The following is a 13084-nucleotide window of genomic DNA, read 5'->3' on the forward strand; positions in this document are numbered from 1 at the left end:
ACACATGCATATATATAAAAACGCAAACAACATATATATATATATATGTATGTGTGTGTGTGTGTGTGTGTGTGTGTGTATACATATACAGACACAAATAAATGTAATTGGACTTTTTTATTGAAAATTTTGAATTGACCTTGAGCTACAATTACATGGAGTAGAATGTTACAAGTGAATACATGTTTAAATGAAGTAAAAACTGTACATACAAGGCACATGGCCAATCAACAACATAAGCAGTATATATAAAACTTCTCTAGGAAAGAGCTAGTGGAAAAACTCTCTTGTGGTAGCTATTTTCGTTTGAAATCTATTCAATGATCTCTCCCTCTTCTATATCAATCACCTCCTCCTCGTCCTCGTACAAATCATCATCTTTCTTAAGAAACAAACCAAACTCCTCAAGTGGTTTAGTTGATCCAAAAACCCTTAAATTTTCGAAGTATTTGCCAATGTACAGATTGTCCTCAAAGTGGACAGTGTTCTCCATCTGGAAATGAGGAGGGGAAAGAAGAGTTAATTTAATTTTAAGAAAGAAAAAAAATTGAAAAAAATTTTAAGAAAAGAACAAACCTTCTGCAGAGAAATTCTGGCAGCTTCTCTATTCCTCTCCAGCAGGATTTTCCATGCTTGTGCAATATTTTGTGAAGCAGCTTTATCAGCTATGATTTGGGCTTCAATTGTGCCCGGTTTCGGATTCGGTTTCGGTTTGGTTTTAATCCGATCAGCCTGAAGGAATGGAATACACATTTAATACGTAATATATTTTGAAAGCTGAAATTTGAAGGAATGGAATACTTGTAAGAAAAACTGATGTTCATACCTGATTTAGCAATAGCTCCTTTTCTGCTTTCAAGATAGTTTCAGCAAATCGCTTCTTGAGCGCGGCAGCACGCATGGATTGAATCCCGGACACCATTGTGTTGTTCATTGATTGGAATCAAAGACAAAAGGTTTGGGCAGAGGAATGGTTGTGACAGAGGGAAGTGAAGAGAGAAAGAAAAAGGGAAATTGAAGGATTTCAGGTATTCACCAACAAAGCTTTGGGCAGAGGAACGGGGACGAACCAAGTGACAGAGACTATGGAAGAGAAATCACCAGGTTTGAGTACCTTAGAACAGGACAGAACAAGAAATCAATCTTGGAAGAACCAAGCCCCGTTACTGGAGAAAGGAAAAATCACCATTGTCCAGTGTAATGGAACAGGCCGATGTGTGGTGTATGAGAGGGAAGGCTTGGCTTCTATGTATGGTGTATGAGATGAATGCGCAGAGGAATTGAAACTTTGGGCGATAATCCAAAAAGGAAAGTTTAGGTTTAAGAGAGAGCGCTTCCTAAATGCGATGCGAGGGATCTCACCGCCTTCTCTTTCTTGATTTCCAAGCAAGTAATGGTAATCCCAGTTCTTTGGGGATAGGCGGCGCTATGCTATATATTTAATTCTTGCTTCACATTCAATAAAGATTACTTGGGAAGGAGGTGTTGGTTCTGATGGCAGTTTTACACATACCTCCCCTACAATTGTCCGGATTTTCTTGTTTGGATGTAAGACTTGTAATGAAGACGACGATCTTAAACCATAAATATTTACGCATTTCTTTGTTTATAAAACGATAAATTACACATACCTCCTCTAGAGTTCAATAATTACGTATTTCTCTACTTTTTAAACTATAAATTACACATACCTCCCCTAGGGATGGAGTTTATTGCAGTTGTTTTAGCAACAAAATATACCGTATAGTAGTATGGGTAAATTTAGAAATAAATAAAAATATATTTTAAATCATAAAAGGACATTTTTATTTTTTTTCTTCTTTTTTACCAAATATATATCAAATTCAAGATTAATCAATTGTAAAAGGAGATACCAAATATCAGCCGTTTAGTTATATATTTCACCATATTTGGTGGTTCCCGTGGGAAAGAATTTTAAAGGTTCTTGTCCCACATTATATATATTTTTAGAAATTTTGTCCAAGGTAAATTGCGAGTTCAGGCGAAAAATGTACATATTCATGAATATACAACACCACCCAATAACTTAAAGAAACTATTCTTTCATATATTCATCTTATGGCTCTCAATGAATGTATCTATATTGTATTATTTTACTAATATTTCAATATGGGCCAATATGACTGTAATGCAATGGTTAAATGCTGTCAAGCCAACTGGAATGAAAAAAAGAAGCACAGAGACGGGTTAGATTTGATTGTTACCAACTTACTATTACAAAAGGGGGAGAAAATATCGTACTTCAGAAATCAAAAAACCAAATCAGAAGATGATGAAACTGATTTTTTTTTTGTTGGAAACTAATGCTGCAAAAATTGAAATATTCAAACTTATTGCACCAGGCTTTCTCTTTGCGAAGTTTGAAGAAATGTCAGTCTTACCTTTATATGCCGAGTTGCGCCAAAGCCCACCCTTAACCTTACTATTATTACTATTATTCTAGAAGCAAAAACTCACATTCAGAAAATATAAACCAAATCACAACACAACTTCTTATAATCAGAATTACTACTTCTCTTTTGTATGTACATAGAAAATTGCTTCACCCTCTTAGCCCCCAAAAAGAGGGGGAAAAAAATTGAAAGTCGAAACAGAGGAGACATTTTCCCTTGCTCTGAATCGGCTAGCATAGAATCTACATTTTGCTACAACTACTGTTTTGTAATCCCATCTGTATGTGTAACCATCAAAATAGTTCAATCATTCAACTTTACACTTCGAAAAACTAAACTTTGGATCAAAGAATTATGCATGCAAAAAAACTACTCAACTTGATGCAAATCAAAGCCGCGTTTCAACTAGGCAAATCTTGTGCCATCAGCCTGGATGGAGAAGGCATAGGTCTCGCCATCATGCACCACTTCATGCCCACCGCCAGGGCAAAAATTTGGAGATGGAAATATTGGCCACGCTACTGGTCCACCCACTCTCCAAACACAATCAGTCTCTCCCATCAGAACACACACCTCGTTCCCAAGTTTCACCATTTTTGCCCCATGATGCCTGAATCGCAATCTGTCAACTTCTTCATTGTTTGGCAAGTCACTGACAATCGTCCACGTACCATTCTCCAAAGCTTCATTACTCTTTTCAACCCGCAGCCACAGTTTTAAGCCTAGTCGATCTGACCAGGTCAGTATTACCAGATTCATAAACGTCGATGTCACTGCAAACCCATCAGCCTCCTCTGGCACAAATGAGTCTATAGACAGCCATGTATTTGAGAGAGGATCGTAGATTTCAGCTGAGTGCTTAGGAGTTGCGCCACCAAAAACGTAAAATTTGCCCTTGTGAGCAATACCTGTTGCAAATGCCCTTGCTTTTTGCATGGATGGCAATGCTTGCCATTCCCCTGTACTGAGGTTAAAACCGCTCTGCCGAGTTGAGATAAGCAGAAGGTTCAGCATCTGTTGGTCATAACATTATGTCAAAAGCAATTTCAATAGACTGAATTTCAATGACCACAAAAAGTGATCTAATTCTCAAGAGTAAATAACATGCTGCTTCGACATATTATATTGAAGAAACATTTAGCTACCAATATACAAAGCGGTATCAGGGTAGGAGCACTTCGCCAGGGTGGTAGAATGTTCTTTGATTTTTTTCTAAATTGAAACATAATCCGTAAAACCAACAAGGTTACTTCTGCAGCCTCTTCAACTTTTAGAAATCGCATAAAACAACAAACTATTTTGTTAAACAAGGTTGGAGGACAATGTCAATCTGGCTCCCCTTAAATGACTATCCCAACATTATGCTTTAGAAGCATTAATTGTATTAAATCAAGTTTCTAAAATATCAATTTAGTTGAATGAGATCTAAACCAATGATTTGCATGCTCTCTTTTTTATCTAAAAATTAACAAGATATCAATTTCTCAATCTTTAGAGTTTCATTAAAATTATAGCAAAGCAATTCGTAGCACAAGCAATTTGTAGCACATTTCCAACACTTTTAGTTCAGAATCCTAGCTAGTAATGTATAGTCCAGGTTGAAGAGAAGATATGCATATAATAAGAACGTAACTTCAAATGAGGTTCACTAATGCAACTGTTAGGATTGAGTGAGTTTGCCCAAAAACTTCCAGGACCTTGTGCAAGCGTTAGATCAAACAAATGGAGAATGAAAAAAAAAATGAACAAACATCAACCAAGAGCAAATGAACCAAGAACAAGATAGACTTAAATCCGTTATGGAGACTTGAAAATTACATCATTCATGAATTTAACAAATCATTGAAATTAAAAATTCACTAAGAGAATGCAATCGTTATCTCATAGCCCACTCAAGTATTCTCAATCAGTTGTTACAACTTACATCATAACCTTCACTTCCATGATCAACACGCAATGATGCTGCTCAACATTTCATTTCACCAGAATTGTTCCTCCGCGTCAAGAGAGGAAGAAAATTCTTGGAAGAATGCACACCCTTAAAACCCCTTTTGTCACCTAAAAGATTACACAGTTCCAACTCTCTCTTAACAAAAAGCATCTTTACTATCTACATGGATAAACATACATCACAGTTCAAGTGCATGGATGATCTCTCTCTCTCTCTCTCTCTCTAATTGAGGAGCAGAAGGACCTCTCTCTCTAATTATGGTTCCAAGCGATTCTAATCCTGCTACCATCTCTGCCTTTTATTTCAATATAAAATGACTGACATCATCTCATTACATTCAAACTCTAATTGTGATACTGATTGGTAAATGGTGCAATCCCTAATCGACAAGCCAGAATACATAATTATAGGAGAGCAATTCCATTATACAAGACAACAAGTTGAGGACCTATTTGGTTCAATTCGAATACGTTTCCAAGATTTCTGAAAGTAAACTACGAAAAACAGTTATAAGAAATCATATTTTTCTTCTTCTTTTAACTCAATTTTCAGAATGTACTAATTTTGCCAAGTCCAAATCAAAGCAATCTTTGACTGTTTCCGACTATTCAATTCTCCAAGCTGGCCATAAGATGAAAACTCCAAAACCCAAAAACCTTCATAGAACTAAAGAACTACAACATATAGTTATCCCAAATTAGACCTTTTCTCATCTCATCTTTCAGAGAACAGTTCTTAAAACGTCAACTAAACAACTTTTTGAACTATTTTTCTATTTTCAGATCTTTGATATTAAAAACCCATTTTCAGAAAACTAAACCAAGAAAGTCCTAACAAATCTGTCTCCAGTTTTTTTTTTTTGTCTTTCTTTTAACTCGATTTTCAGAATAAAACTATGAAAACTGTAAATCAATCCAATCTTTGAACTCTTTCCAGCTTTTCAATTCTTCAAACTGGCCATAAGACAGGTTTAGTTCTCTGAAAATAATTTTCAAGAAAACTCCAAAACCCCAAACACAGAAATTAGAAATTTTCTTAGCTCATTAATTTTTAAAAAATATGTCAACTAAACAACTTTGAACTATTTTCTATTTCCATATCTTTGATAATAAAAACCCATTTACAGAAAACTAAACCAAGAAAGTCCTAACAATAACATTGCACAATCAATGCATAAAGATGAACACGAATTCAACACTTACGAGTTGAATTGCCTTCATACCCTCCGGCAAGATAGAGAAATTTATCAACAATCGCAGCGGCGGCAGCAATTGGGTTACGGTGCTCGCACTGCATCTTGGGAAAATCATGCCACGAGTTGTCCTCAGGCATGTAAACGCAAAGGGCGGCACGCGGCGGCGACTCTGGCACACAAGTACCGGTCCTCCATGTTGCCGAACAACTGGGTCGTCGTCGACGACGGGGACCGAGGGACAGCAACGGCCTCTAATTGGGTCAGAGGTTCGTGAAATGCAAACCATTCCCAAGCAGTTGTTTGACATGGGTTTGGGTGTTCGTCAGAGTCGTCGTCGTCGTCTCTGGTTTGGATTGTTTGGGAGGTGTTTGGGACATTGATAATGCAGATTTCTTGGAAAAGGTCGGCTTCGCATACAGAGAAGATGGAGTTAGAGAAAGTGATTTGGGGAGGATGATCGGGATCGGGATTGGGGTTGGGTTTGGGGTTGGAGTTGGGTGTTCTACTGAGGTAACACATTATGGGCTTATGGGAGGTTTTGAAGAAACTCAAGAAAGAAAAGTAAGAGAGAGAAAGATGATTAATGTGAGGAAATTAATCTACTTCTTCCTTATTATATACTAGTATTTGGGAGTTCAGAAGAGAATGGGAAGAAGGTGGAAATGGATTTTCTTGTTTGGATAAGAAGAAAAAGTAGTGTCTGAGTGAAAAGTAGTACTAATAAAGAGTATCCGAAGTTTCTTTGCTTTAAAATTCTAGGGTAAATTACACATTCCTCCTCCTATAGATATAATTTATTACACCTACTTTTTTTTTCTAATTTTAAATTTTTACCATTATCTCCACTTCTAATCACATTTGTCTAACAAAAATGACCCATGTGGTCAGTTTTAGTAACGGTCAACGTTGATATCTCAAGTTTCTTTGCTTTTAATTTCTAGGATAAATTATACATTCCTCCCCTAGAGATATAATTTATTGCACTTACGTTTTTTTTTTTTTTCTAAATCTCCACTTCTAATCACATTTGTCTAACAAAAAGACGCATGTGGTCAGTTTTAGTAATGGTCAAAGTTGATCAATTGACAAGTTTTTTTCAGACATTTTGTCCAATAAAAAGGCAATTATATCCTCAATTTGAAGGACATTTGACATTCGAAACTAAAGTAATTACACAATCTTTTACTTTTTACTCCCAAATAACAGTTTAAAGGAGTAAGTAATTACTTTACTTTTTAATGGAGTGACCGAAAGTCTATCCATCAATACTTTCTTGTCTCATTCATCTTATTTTGATTCTCGTGCAAAAACACCTACATTTATACTATATGTGTAATTTATAAATAATTGCATATATTCGAATTTTCCCTGAATTTTATTGTCACAAGTTCAAAATATTTGTATTGTCAGAGTTTCACGTTTTCCAAAATATTTTGTAATAAGATTACAGAAAAAAATTACAATTCAATTTGGTCAAACCTGTCACTTTTTCACTAATGTAACTGTTACTAAAATTGAGTGAGATTGCCCAAAACCTTCAAGGACCTTGTGCAAGTGTTAGATCAAACAAATGGAGAATGAAAAAGAAAAAGAATAAATAACAGCCAAGAGCAAATGAACCAAGACTTGAAAATTACATCATTCATGAATCTAACAATACATTGAAATTAATAATTCATGAGACAATGCAATCTTTCTCTCATAACCCAATCAAGATTGAAATATGAATCTGTTGTTACATCGTAACCTTCACTTCCATGATCAATAAGCAATGGTGCTGCTCAACATTTCATATCTCCAGAATTGTTCCTCCGTGTCAAGAGAGGAAGAAAATTATTGGAAGAATGCACTCCCTTAAAACCCCTTTTGTCACCTAAAAGATTACACCGTTCCAACTCTCTCTTGACAAAAAGCCTCTTTACTATCTACATGGATAAACATGCATCACATTTCAAGTGCATGGATGACCTCTCTCTCTCTCTCTCTCTCTCTCTCTCTCTCTCTCTCTAATTGACGAGCAGTAGGACCTCTCTCTCTAATTATGGTTACAAGCGATTCTAATCCTGCTACCATGTCTGCCTTCTATTTCAATATAAAATGACTAACATCATTTCCTTACATTCAAGCTCTTTTCAGGGAAGCTAAAGCAAACGCACACACCCACGAGATGCCCTTAGCATGGTCAAACTCTCAACCTCCCCTTTGGAGGAGAGAGATCATACCAATCGAGCTAGTGGTCCGATGGTATTACATTGAGGCTCTAATTGTGATACTAATTGGAAACTAGTACAATCTCTAATTGACAAGCCAGAATACATGATTCAAGGAGATCAATTCCATTGTACAAGATAATAAGTTAAGGACCTATTTGGTTCAATTCAAATAAGTTTCCACGATTTCTGAAAGTAAACTACGAAAAACAGTTATAAGAAATCATATTTTTCTTCTTCTTTTAACTCAATTTTCAGTGTAGTCAGGGAAAAAAAAAAAAAAAATCAATTTTCAGAATATACTTTTGCAAACTGTAAATCAAACCAATCTTTGAACTGTTTCCCATTATTCAATTCTCCAAGCAGGCCATAAGACGAAAAACTCCAAAAACGCAAAACCTTCATAGAATTAAAGAACTACAACACATAGTTATCCCAAATTAGACCTTTTCTCAGCCCAATTTTCAGAGAGCAGTTCTTAAAACCCCTGTCAACTAAACAAGTTTTTAAACTATTTTTCTATTTTAAGATCTTTGACACCCATTTTCAGAAAACTAAACCAAGAAAGTCCTAGCAAGTCTGTCTCCATTTTTTAAACTCAATTTTCAGAACAAAATTTTGAAAACTGTAAATCAAACCAATCTTGAACTCTTTCCGATTTTTCAGTTCTCCAAGCTGGCCACAAGACCAGTTCATTTCTTTGAAAATGGTTTTCAAGAAAACTCAAAAACCCCCCAAAACTAAACAACTACAACACATAGTTATCAGAAATTAGACCTTTTCTCAACTCATGTTTTTTTAAAATCTATTTCCATGCCTTTGATAATAAAAACCCATTTGCAGAAAACTAAACCAAGAAAGTCCTAACAATAACATTGCACAATCAATGCCTAAAGATGAACAAAATTTAACACTTACGAGTTAGATTGCCTTCATACCCTCCAGCTACATAGAGACAATGATCCATAATTGCACCGGCGGAAGCAAATGGGTTACGGCGCTCGCACTGCATCTTGGGAAAATCATGCCACGAGTTGTCCTCAAGTCTGTACTCGCAAAGGGTGGCACGCGGCGCCGGCGGAGCGGCAACGACTCTTGACACACAAGAACCGGCCGCCCCGCGTGATGCCCAACAACTGGGTCGTCGTCGACGGGCTCCGAGGGACCACAACGGCCCTTAATTTGGTCGGAGAAGCGTGATATGAAAACCATTCCCAAGCAGTTGTTTGATTTGGGTTTGGGTGTTTGTCAGAGTCGTCGACTCTGGTGTTTGGGACTTTGAAAATGGAGACTTCTTGGAAAAGTCCGGCGTCGGATACAGAGAGGATGGAGTTAGAGAAAGTGATTGGGAGAGGGTTGATAGGGGTTGTTGGAGTTGGTTGCTCTACTGAGGTACCACATTCATGGGCTTATGGGAGGTTCTGAAGAAAGGAAAGTAAGAGAGAGAACGATGATTGAGAGAGAGAGAGAGAGATGATTAATGTGATTGTAATTAATCTAATACTTCATATTATTTGGGAGTTCCGAAAGAAAAGAAGTGATTAAGATGAAGGTGGTAATGGATTTTCTTGTTTGGAAGTGAAAGTTGTAATGAAGACTATCTTAAATAATTACACATTCTCTTTTAACCCCTACAATAACGATAAATTACACATACCTCCCCTTACTCTTACTTTTCTTTTATATTGGATTATTAAAGGTACCTCCACTTTTGTGCATTAACGAGCAATGTTGATGTCACAAAGACAATTTTAATTTGAAGGAAATATTTGTCATACGAAACTAATTTCCACATTGAAAGAGTAAGGAATTGATGAACCCAATCCTTTTAATAAAACCGAAAAAGAAAAAAAAAAATTAATTATGGAATTATTTTTAGTAAGCAAATAAAATGTTTGACGAAACTACCCTCATAGGGTCATTAAAAATTATCTATCTTTTTATAACTTTAAGATCATTTTAAGGCAATTTTATTTAATTTTGGTCACTAAAATATAAATTGTCCCCAAATGGCCAGTAAAAATTAATTTGTATCAGTATTGGTGACTATTTATCATTTTATAATTTTAAGGTCACTTTGAAGAAATTTTATATGATTTTGGTTACTAAAATCTAATTCCAACAACAACCCATTATAAAAAGAATAATGCTTATCTTTGTCCATATAAGAAGGAACTTCTTTTTACATGTAACATGATGCAATAAAAGAAATTACCAACAGAGAAATTACGAAGCCTTTCCCGGGGAATTCCTTGGATATCTGTGCATCATCAAAGTGTAAAGGAATGTAAACAAATTGAATTGAAATCTCTCTCCATGGCATTTGTGTTTATCATAATCTTATGGCTCAATGAATGTATCTATAATCTTAAACCAATATCACAACAAAACAAAACTTCTTATTTTCAATCAGAATTACTCTTTATTATGCACCTAGAAAATGCTTCAGTGGTGCTTCACCCTCTGAGCCCCCCAAGGGGGGGGGAGGGGGGAATTTTGGAAAGTCGAAACAGAGGAGACATTTTCCCTTGCTCTGAATCGGCTAGCATAGAATCTACATTTTGCTATAACAATTGTTAAAAACAGTTCAATCATTCAACTTTACATTTTGAAAAATTAAAAAACTTTGGATCAAAGAATTGTGAATGCATATAACCTACTCAACCTGATGCAAATCAGTGCCGCGTTTCAACTAGGCAAATCTTGTTTCGCCATTCTCATTTATCTTTAATCATGTAAACGGGAATCTCTCCCCAACCAATTGTGCCATCAACCTGGATGGAGAAGGCATGGATATGGCCCCCATGAACCACTTCATGCTCAACCCCAGGACGAAAATCACTCTCCCCCATCACAACCAACACCTCCATCCCAAGTTTCACCATTGTTGCCCCATGACGCCTAAATCGCAACCTCTCAACAGCTTCATCATTTGGAAAGAAACTGATTACCATCCACAGACCAAACCCCGAAGCTCCATTATTCTCTCCAACCCACAGCCACAGTTTTACACCTAGTTTATCTGACCAGGTCAATATCATCAAATTCATAAGCATTGTCACCGCAAACCCATCAGCCTCCGTTGGCACAAATGAGTCTCTAAACAGCCATGTATTTGAGAAAAGATCGTAGATTTCAGCTGAGTGCATAGAAGTTGCACCACCAAAAACGTAAAATTTGCTCATGTGAGCGACAAACACCTGTTGCAAATGCCCTTGCTTTGTACATGGATGGCAATGCTTGCCATTCCCCTGACTTGACGTTGAGCCGCTCTGCCGAGTTGAGATAAGCTGAAGGTTCAGCATCTGTTGGTCATAACATAACGTCAAAAGCAATTTCAATAGACTGAATTTCAATAACCACAAAAAGTGATCTAGTTCTCGAGAGTAAAAATGTGCAAGAGGAATATAACATGCTGCTTCAACATATAATATTCAAAGCGGTTGTAAGAGGCTGGTATCAGGGTAGGAGCTACTTCGCCAGGGTCACCTCTGCAGTATCTTCAACTTTTAGAAAGCGCTTAAAACAACAAAGTATTTTGTTAAACACAGTTGGAGGACAATGTCTATCTGGCTCCCTTTAAATGACTATCCCAACATTATGCTTTAGAAGCATTAAAATTTTATGCAAAGAAGAATCGGATTCATCATATGTTAACTGTATTTATTAAATCAAGTTTGTAAAATATCAATTTAGCTGAATGAGATCTAAACCAATTGTTTGCATGCTTCTTTTTTTATCTAAAAATTAACAAGACATCAATTTCTCCATCCTTAGAATTTCATTGGAATTATAGCAAAGCAATTTGTAGCGCATTACCCACACTTTTAGTTCAGAATCCTAGCTACTAATGCGTAGTCCAGGTTGAGGAGAAAATATTTATATAATAAGAAGGTAACTTCAAATGAGGTTCACTAATGCAACTGTTAGGACTGAGTGAGTTTGCCCAAAACCTTCAAGTACCTTGTGCAAGTGTTAGAACAAACAAATGGAGAATGAAAAAAAAAAAAAAATGAAAAAAAAAAAAGAAGAAAAAAAGAAAAAGAACAAACAAGAACCAAGAGCAAATGAACCAAGAACCAGATAGAGCTAAATCCGGTATCGAGACTTGAAAATTACATCAGATGAATTTAACTATTCATTGAAATTAATAATTGATGAGATAATGCAATCTCTCTCTCGTAACCCACTCAAGAATTCTAAATCTGTTGTTACATCGTAAACTTCACTTCCATGATCAACACGCAATGGTGCTGCTCAACATTTCATTTCTCCAGAATTGTTCCTCCGTATCAAGAGAGGAAGAAAATTCTTGAAAGAATGCACTCCCTTAAAACCCCTTTTGTCAATTGTCACCTAAAAGATTACACAGTTCCAACTCCCTCTTAACAAAAAGCCTCTCTTTCCCTCTCTCTCCCGTTACATTCAAGCTGTAATTGTGATACTGATCGATAAATGGTTCAATTTCTAATTGACAAGCCAGAATACATGATTCAAGGAGAGCAATTCCATTGTACAAGATAATAAGTTCAGGACCTATTTGGTTCAATTCGAATACGTTTCCAAGATTTCTGAAAGTAAACTACGAAAAACAGTTATAAGAAATCTTATTTTTCTTCTTCTTTTAACTCATTTTTCAGAATAATATACTTTTGCAAACTGTAAATCAAACCAATCTTAGAACTGTTTCCGATTATTCAATTCTCCAAGCTACCATTAGACGAAAACTCCAAAACCCAAAAACCTCCACAGAACTAAAGAAATACAACGTATAGTTATCCCAAATTAGACCTTTTTCTCAGCCCATTTTTCAGAGAACAGTTCTTACAAACCTGTCAACTAAACAACTTTTGGAACTATTTTTCTATTTTCTGATCTTTGATATCAAAAACCCATTTTCAGAAAACTCAACCAAGAAAGTCCTAACAAATCTGCCTCCAATTTTTTTTTTTTTTTTTTTTTAATTCAATTTTCAGAATAAAATTTGGAAAACTGTAAATCAAACCAATCTTTGAACTGTTTCCAGTATTTCAATTCTTCAAACTGGCCATAAGACCGGGTTCAATTCTCTGAAAATAGTTTTCAAGAAAACTCCAAAACCCAAAAAACTAAACAACTACAACATATAGTTATCAGAAATTAGACCTTTTCCCAGCCCAGGTTTTTATAAAATCAGTCAATTAAACAACTTTTGGAACTATTTTTCTATTTTTTGATCTTTGATATCAAAAACCCATTTTCAAACTAATTTGAATATTAACACATATTGGATACCAAAAACCCATTTTCAAACTAATTTGAATGTTGTGCGAAA

The 13084-nt window shown here is 35.7% G+C and overlaps 1 protein-coding gene across 1 annotated transcript; it reads right to left on the reverse strand.

Annotated features, from left to right (window-relative positions):
• Positions 1-2465: 2465 nt before the first annotated feature.
• On the reverse strand, positions 2466-7531 carry LOC132307100 (F-box/kelch-repeat protein At1g74510-like). Its single transcript, XM_059804765.1, has 2 exons — positions 5568-7531; positions 2466-3428 (listed from the first exon to the last, which is right to left on the reverse strand). The coding sequence occupies exons 1-2, from the start codon at positions 5865-5867 to the stop codon at positions 2820-2822; spliced, it is 909 nt and encodes a 302-aa protein (XP_059660748.1). The 5' UTR covers positions 5868-7531; the 3' UTR covers positions 2466-2819.
• Between the last annotated feature and the right edge of the window lie 5553 nt (positions 7532-13084).

The sequence above is a fragment of the Cornus florida genome, unplaced genomic scaffold (assembly GCF_030987335.1).
Source record: "Cornus florida cultivar Cherokee Brave unplaced genomic scaffold, ASM3098733v1 CherokeeBrave_3.0.0_Hap2_Chr05, whole genome shotgun sequence".
NCBI classification, from domain to species: domain Eukaryota; kingdom Viridiplantae; phylum Streptophyta; class Magnoliopsida; order Cornales; family Cornaceae; genus Cornus; species Cornus florida.

Coding starts and splice junctions, on each gene's coding strand:
- LOC132307100 (XM_059804765.1), bottom strand. CDS start 5,867: ATGTCAAACAACTGCTTGGGAATGGTTTGCATTTCACGAACCTCTGAC. Junction 3,429..5,567: donor GTATGAAGGCAATTCAACTC/GTAAGTGTTGAA, acceptor TATGACCAACAG/ATGCTGAACCTTCTGCTTAT.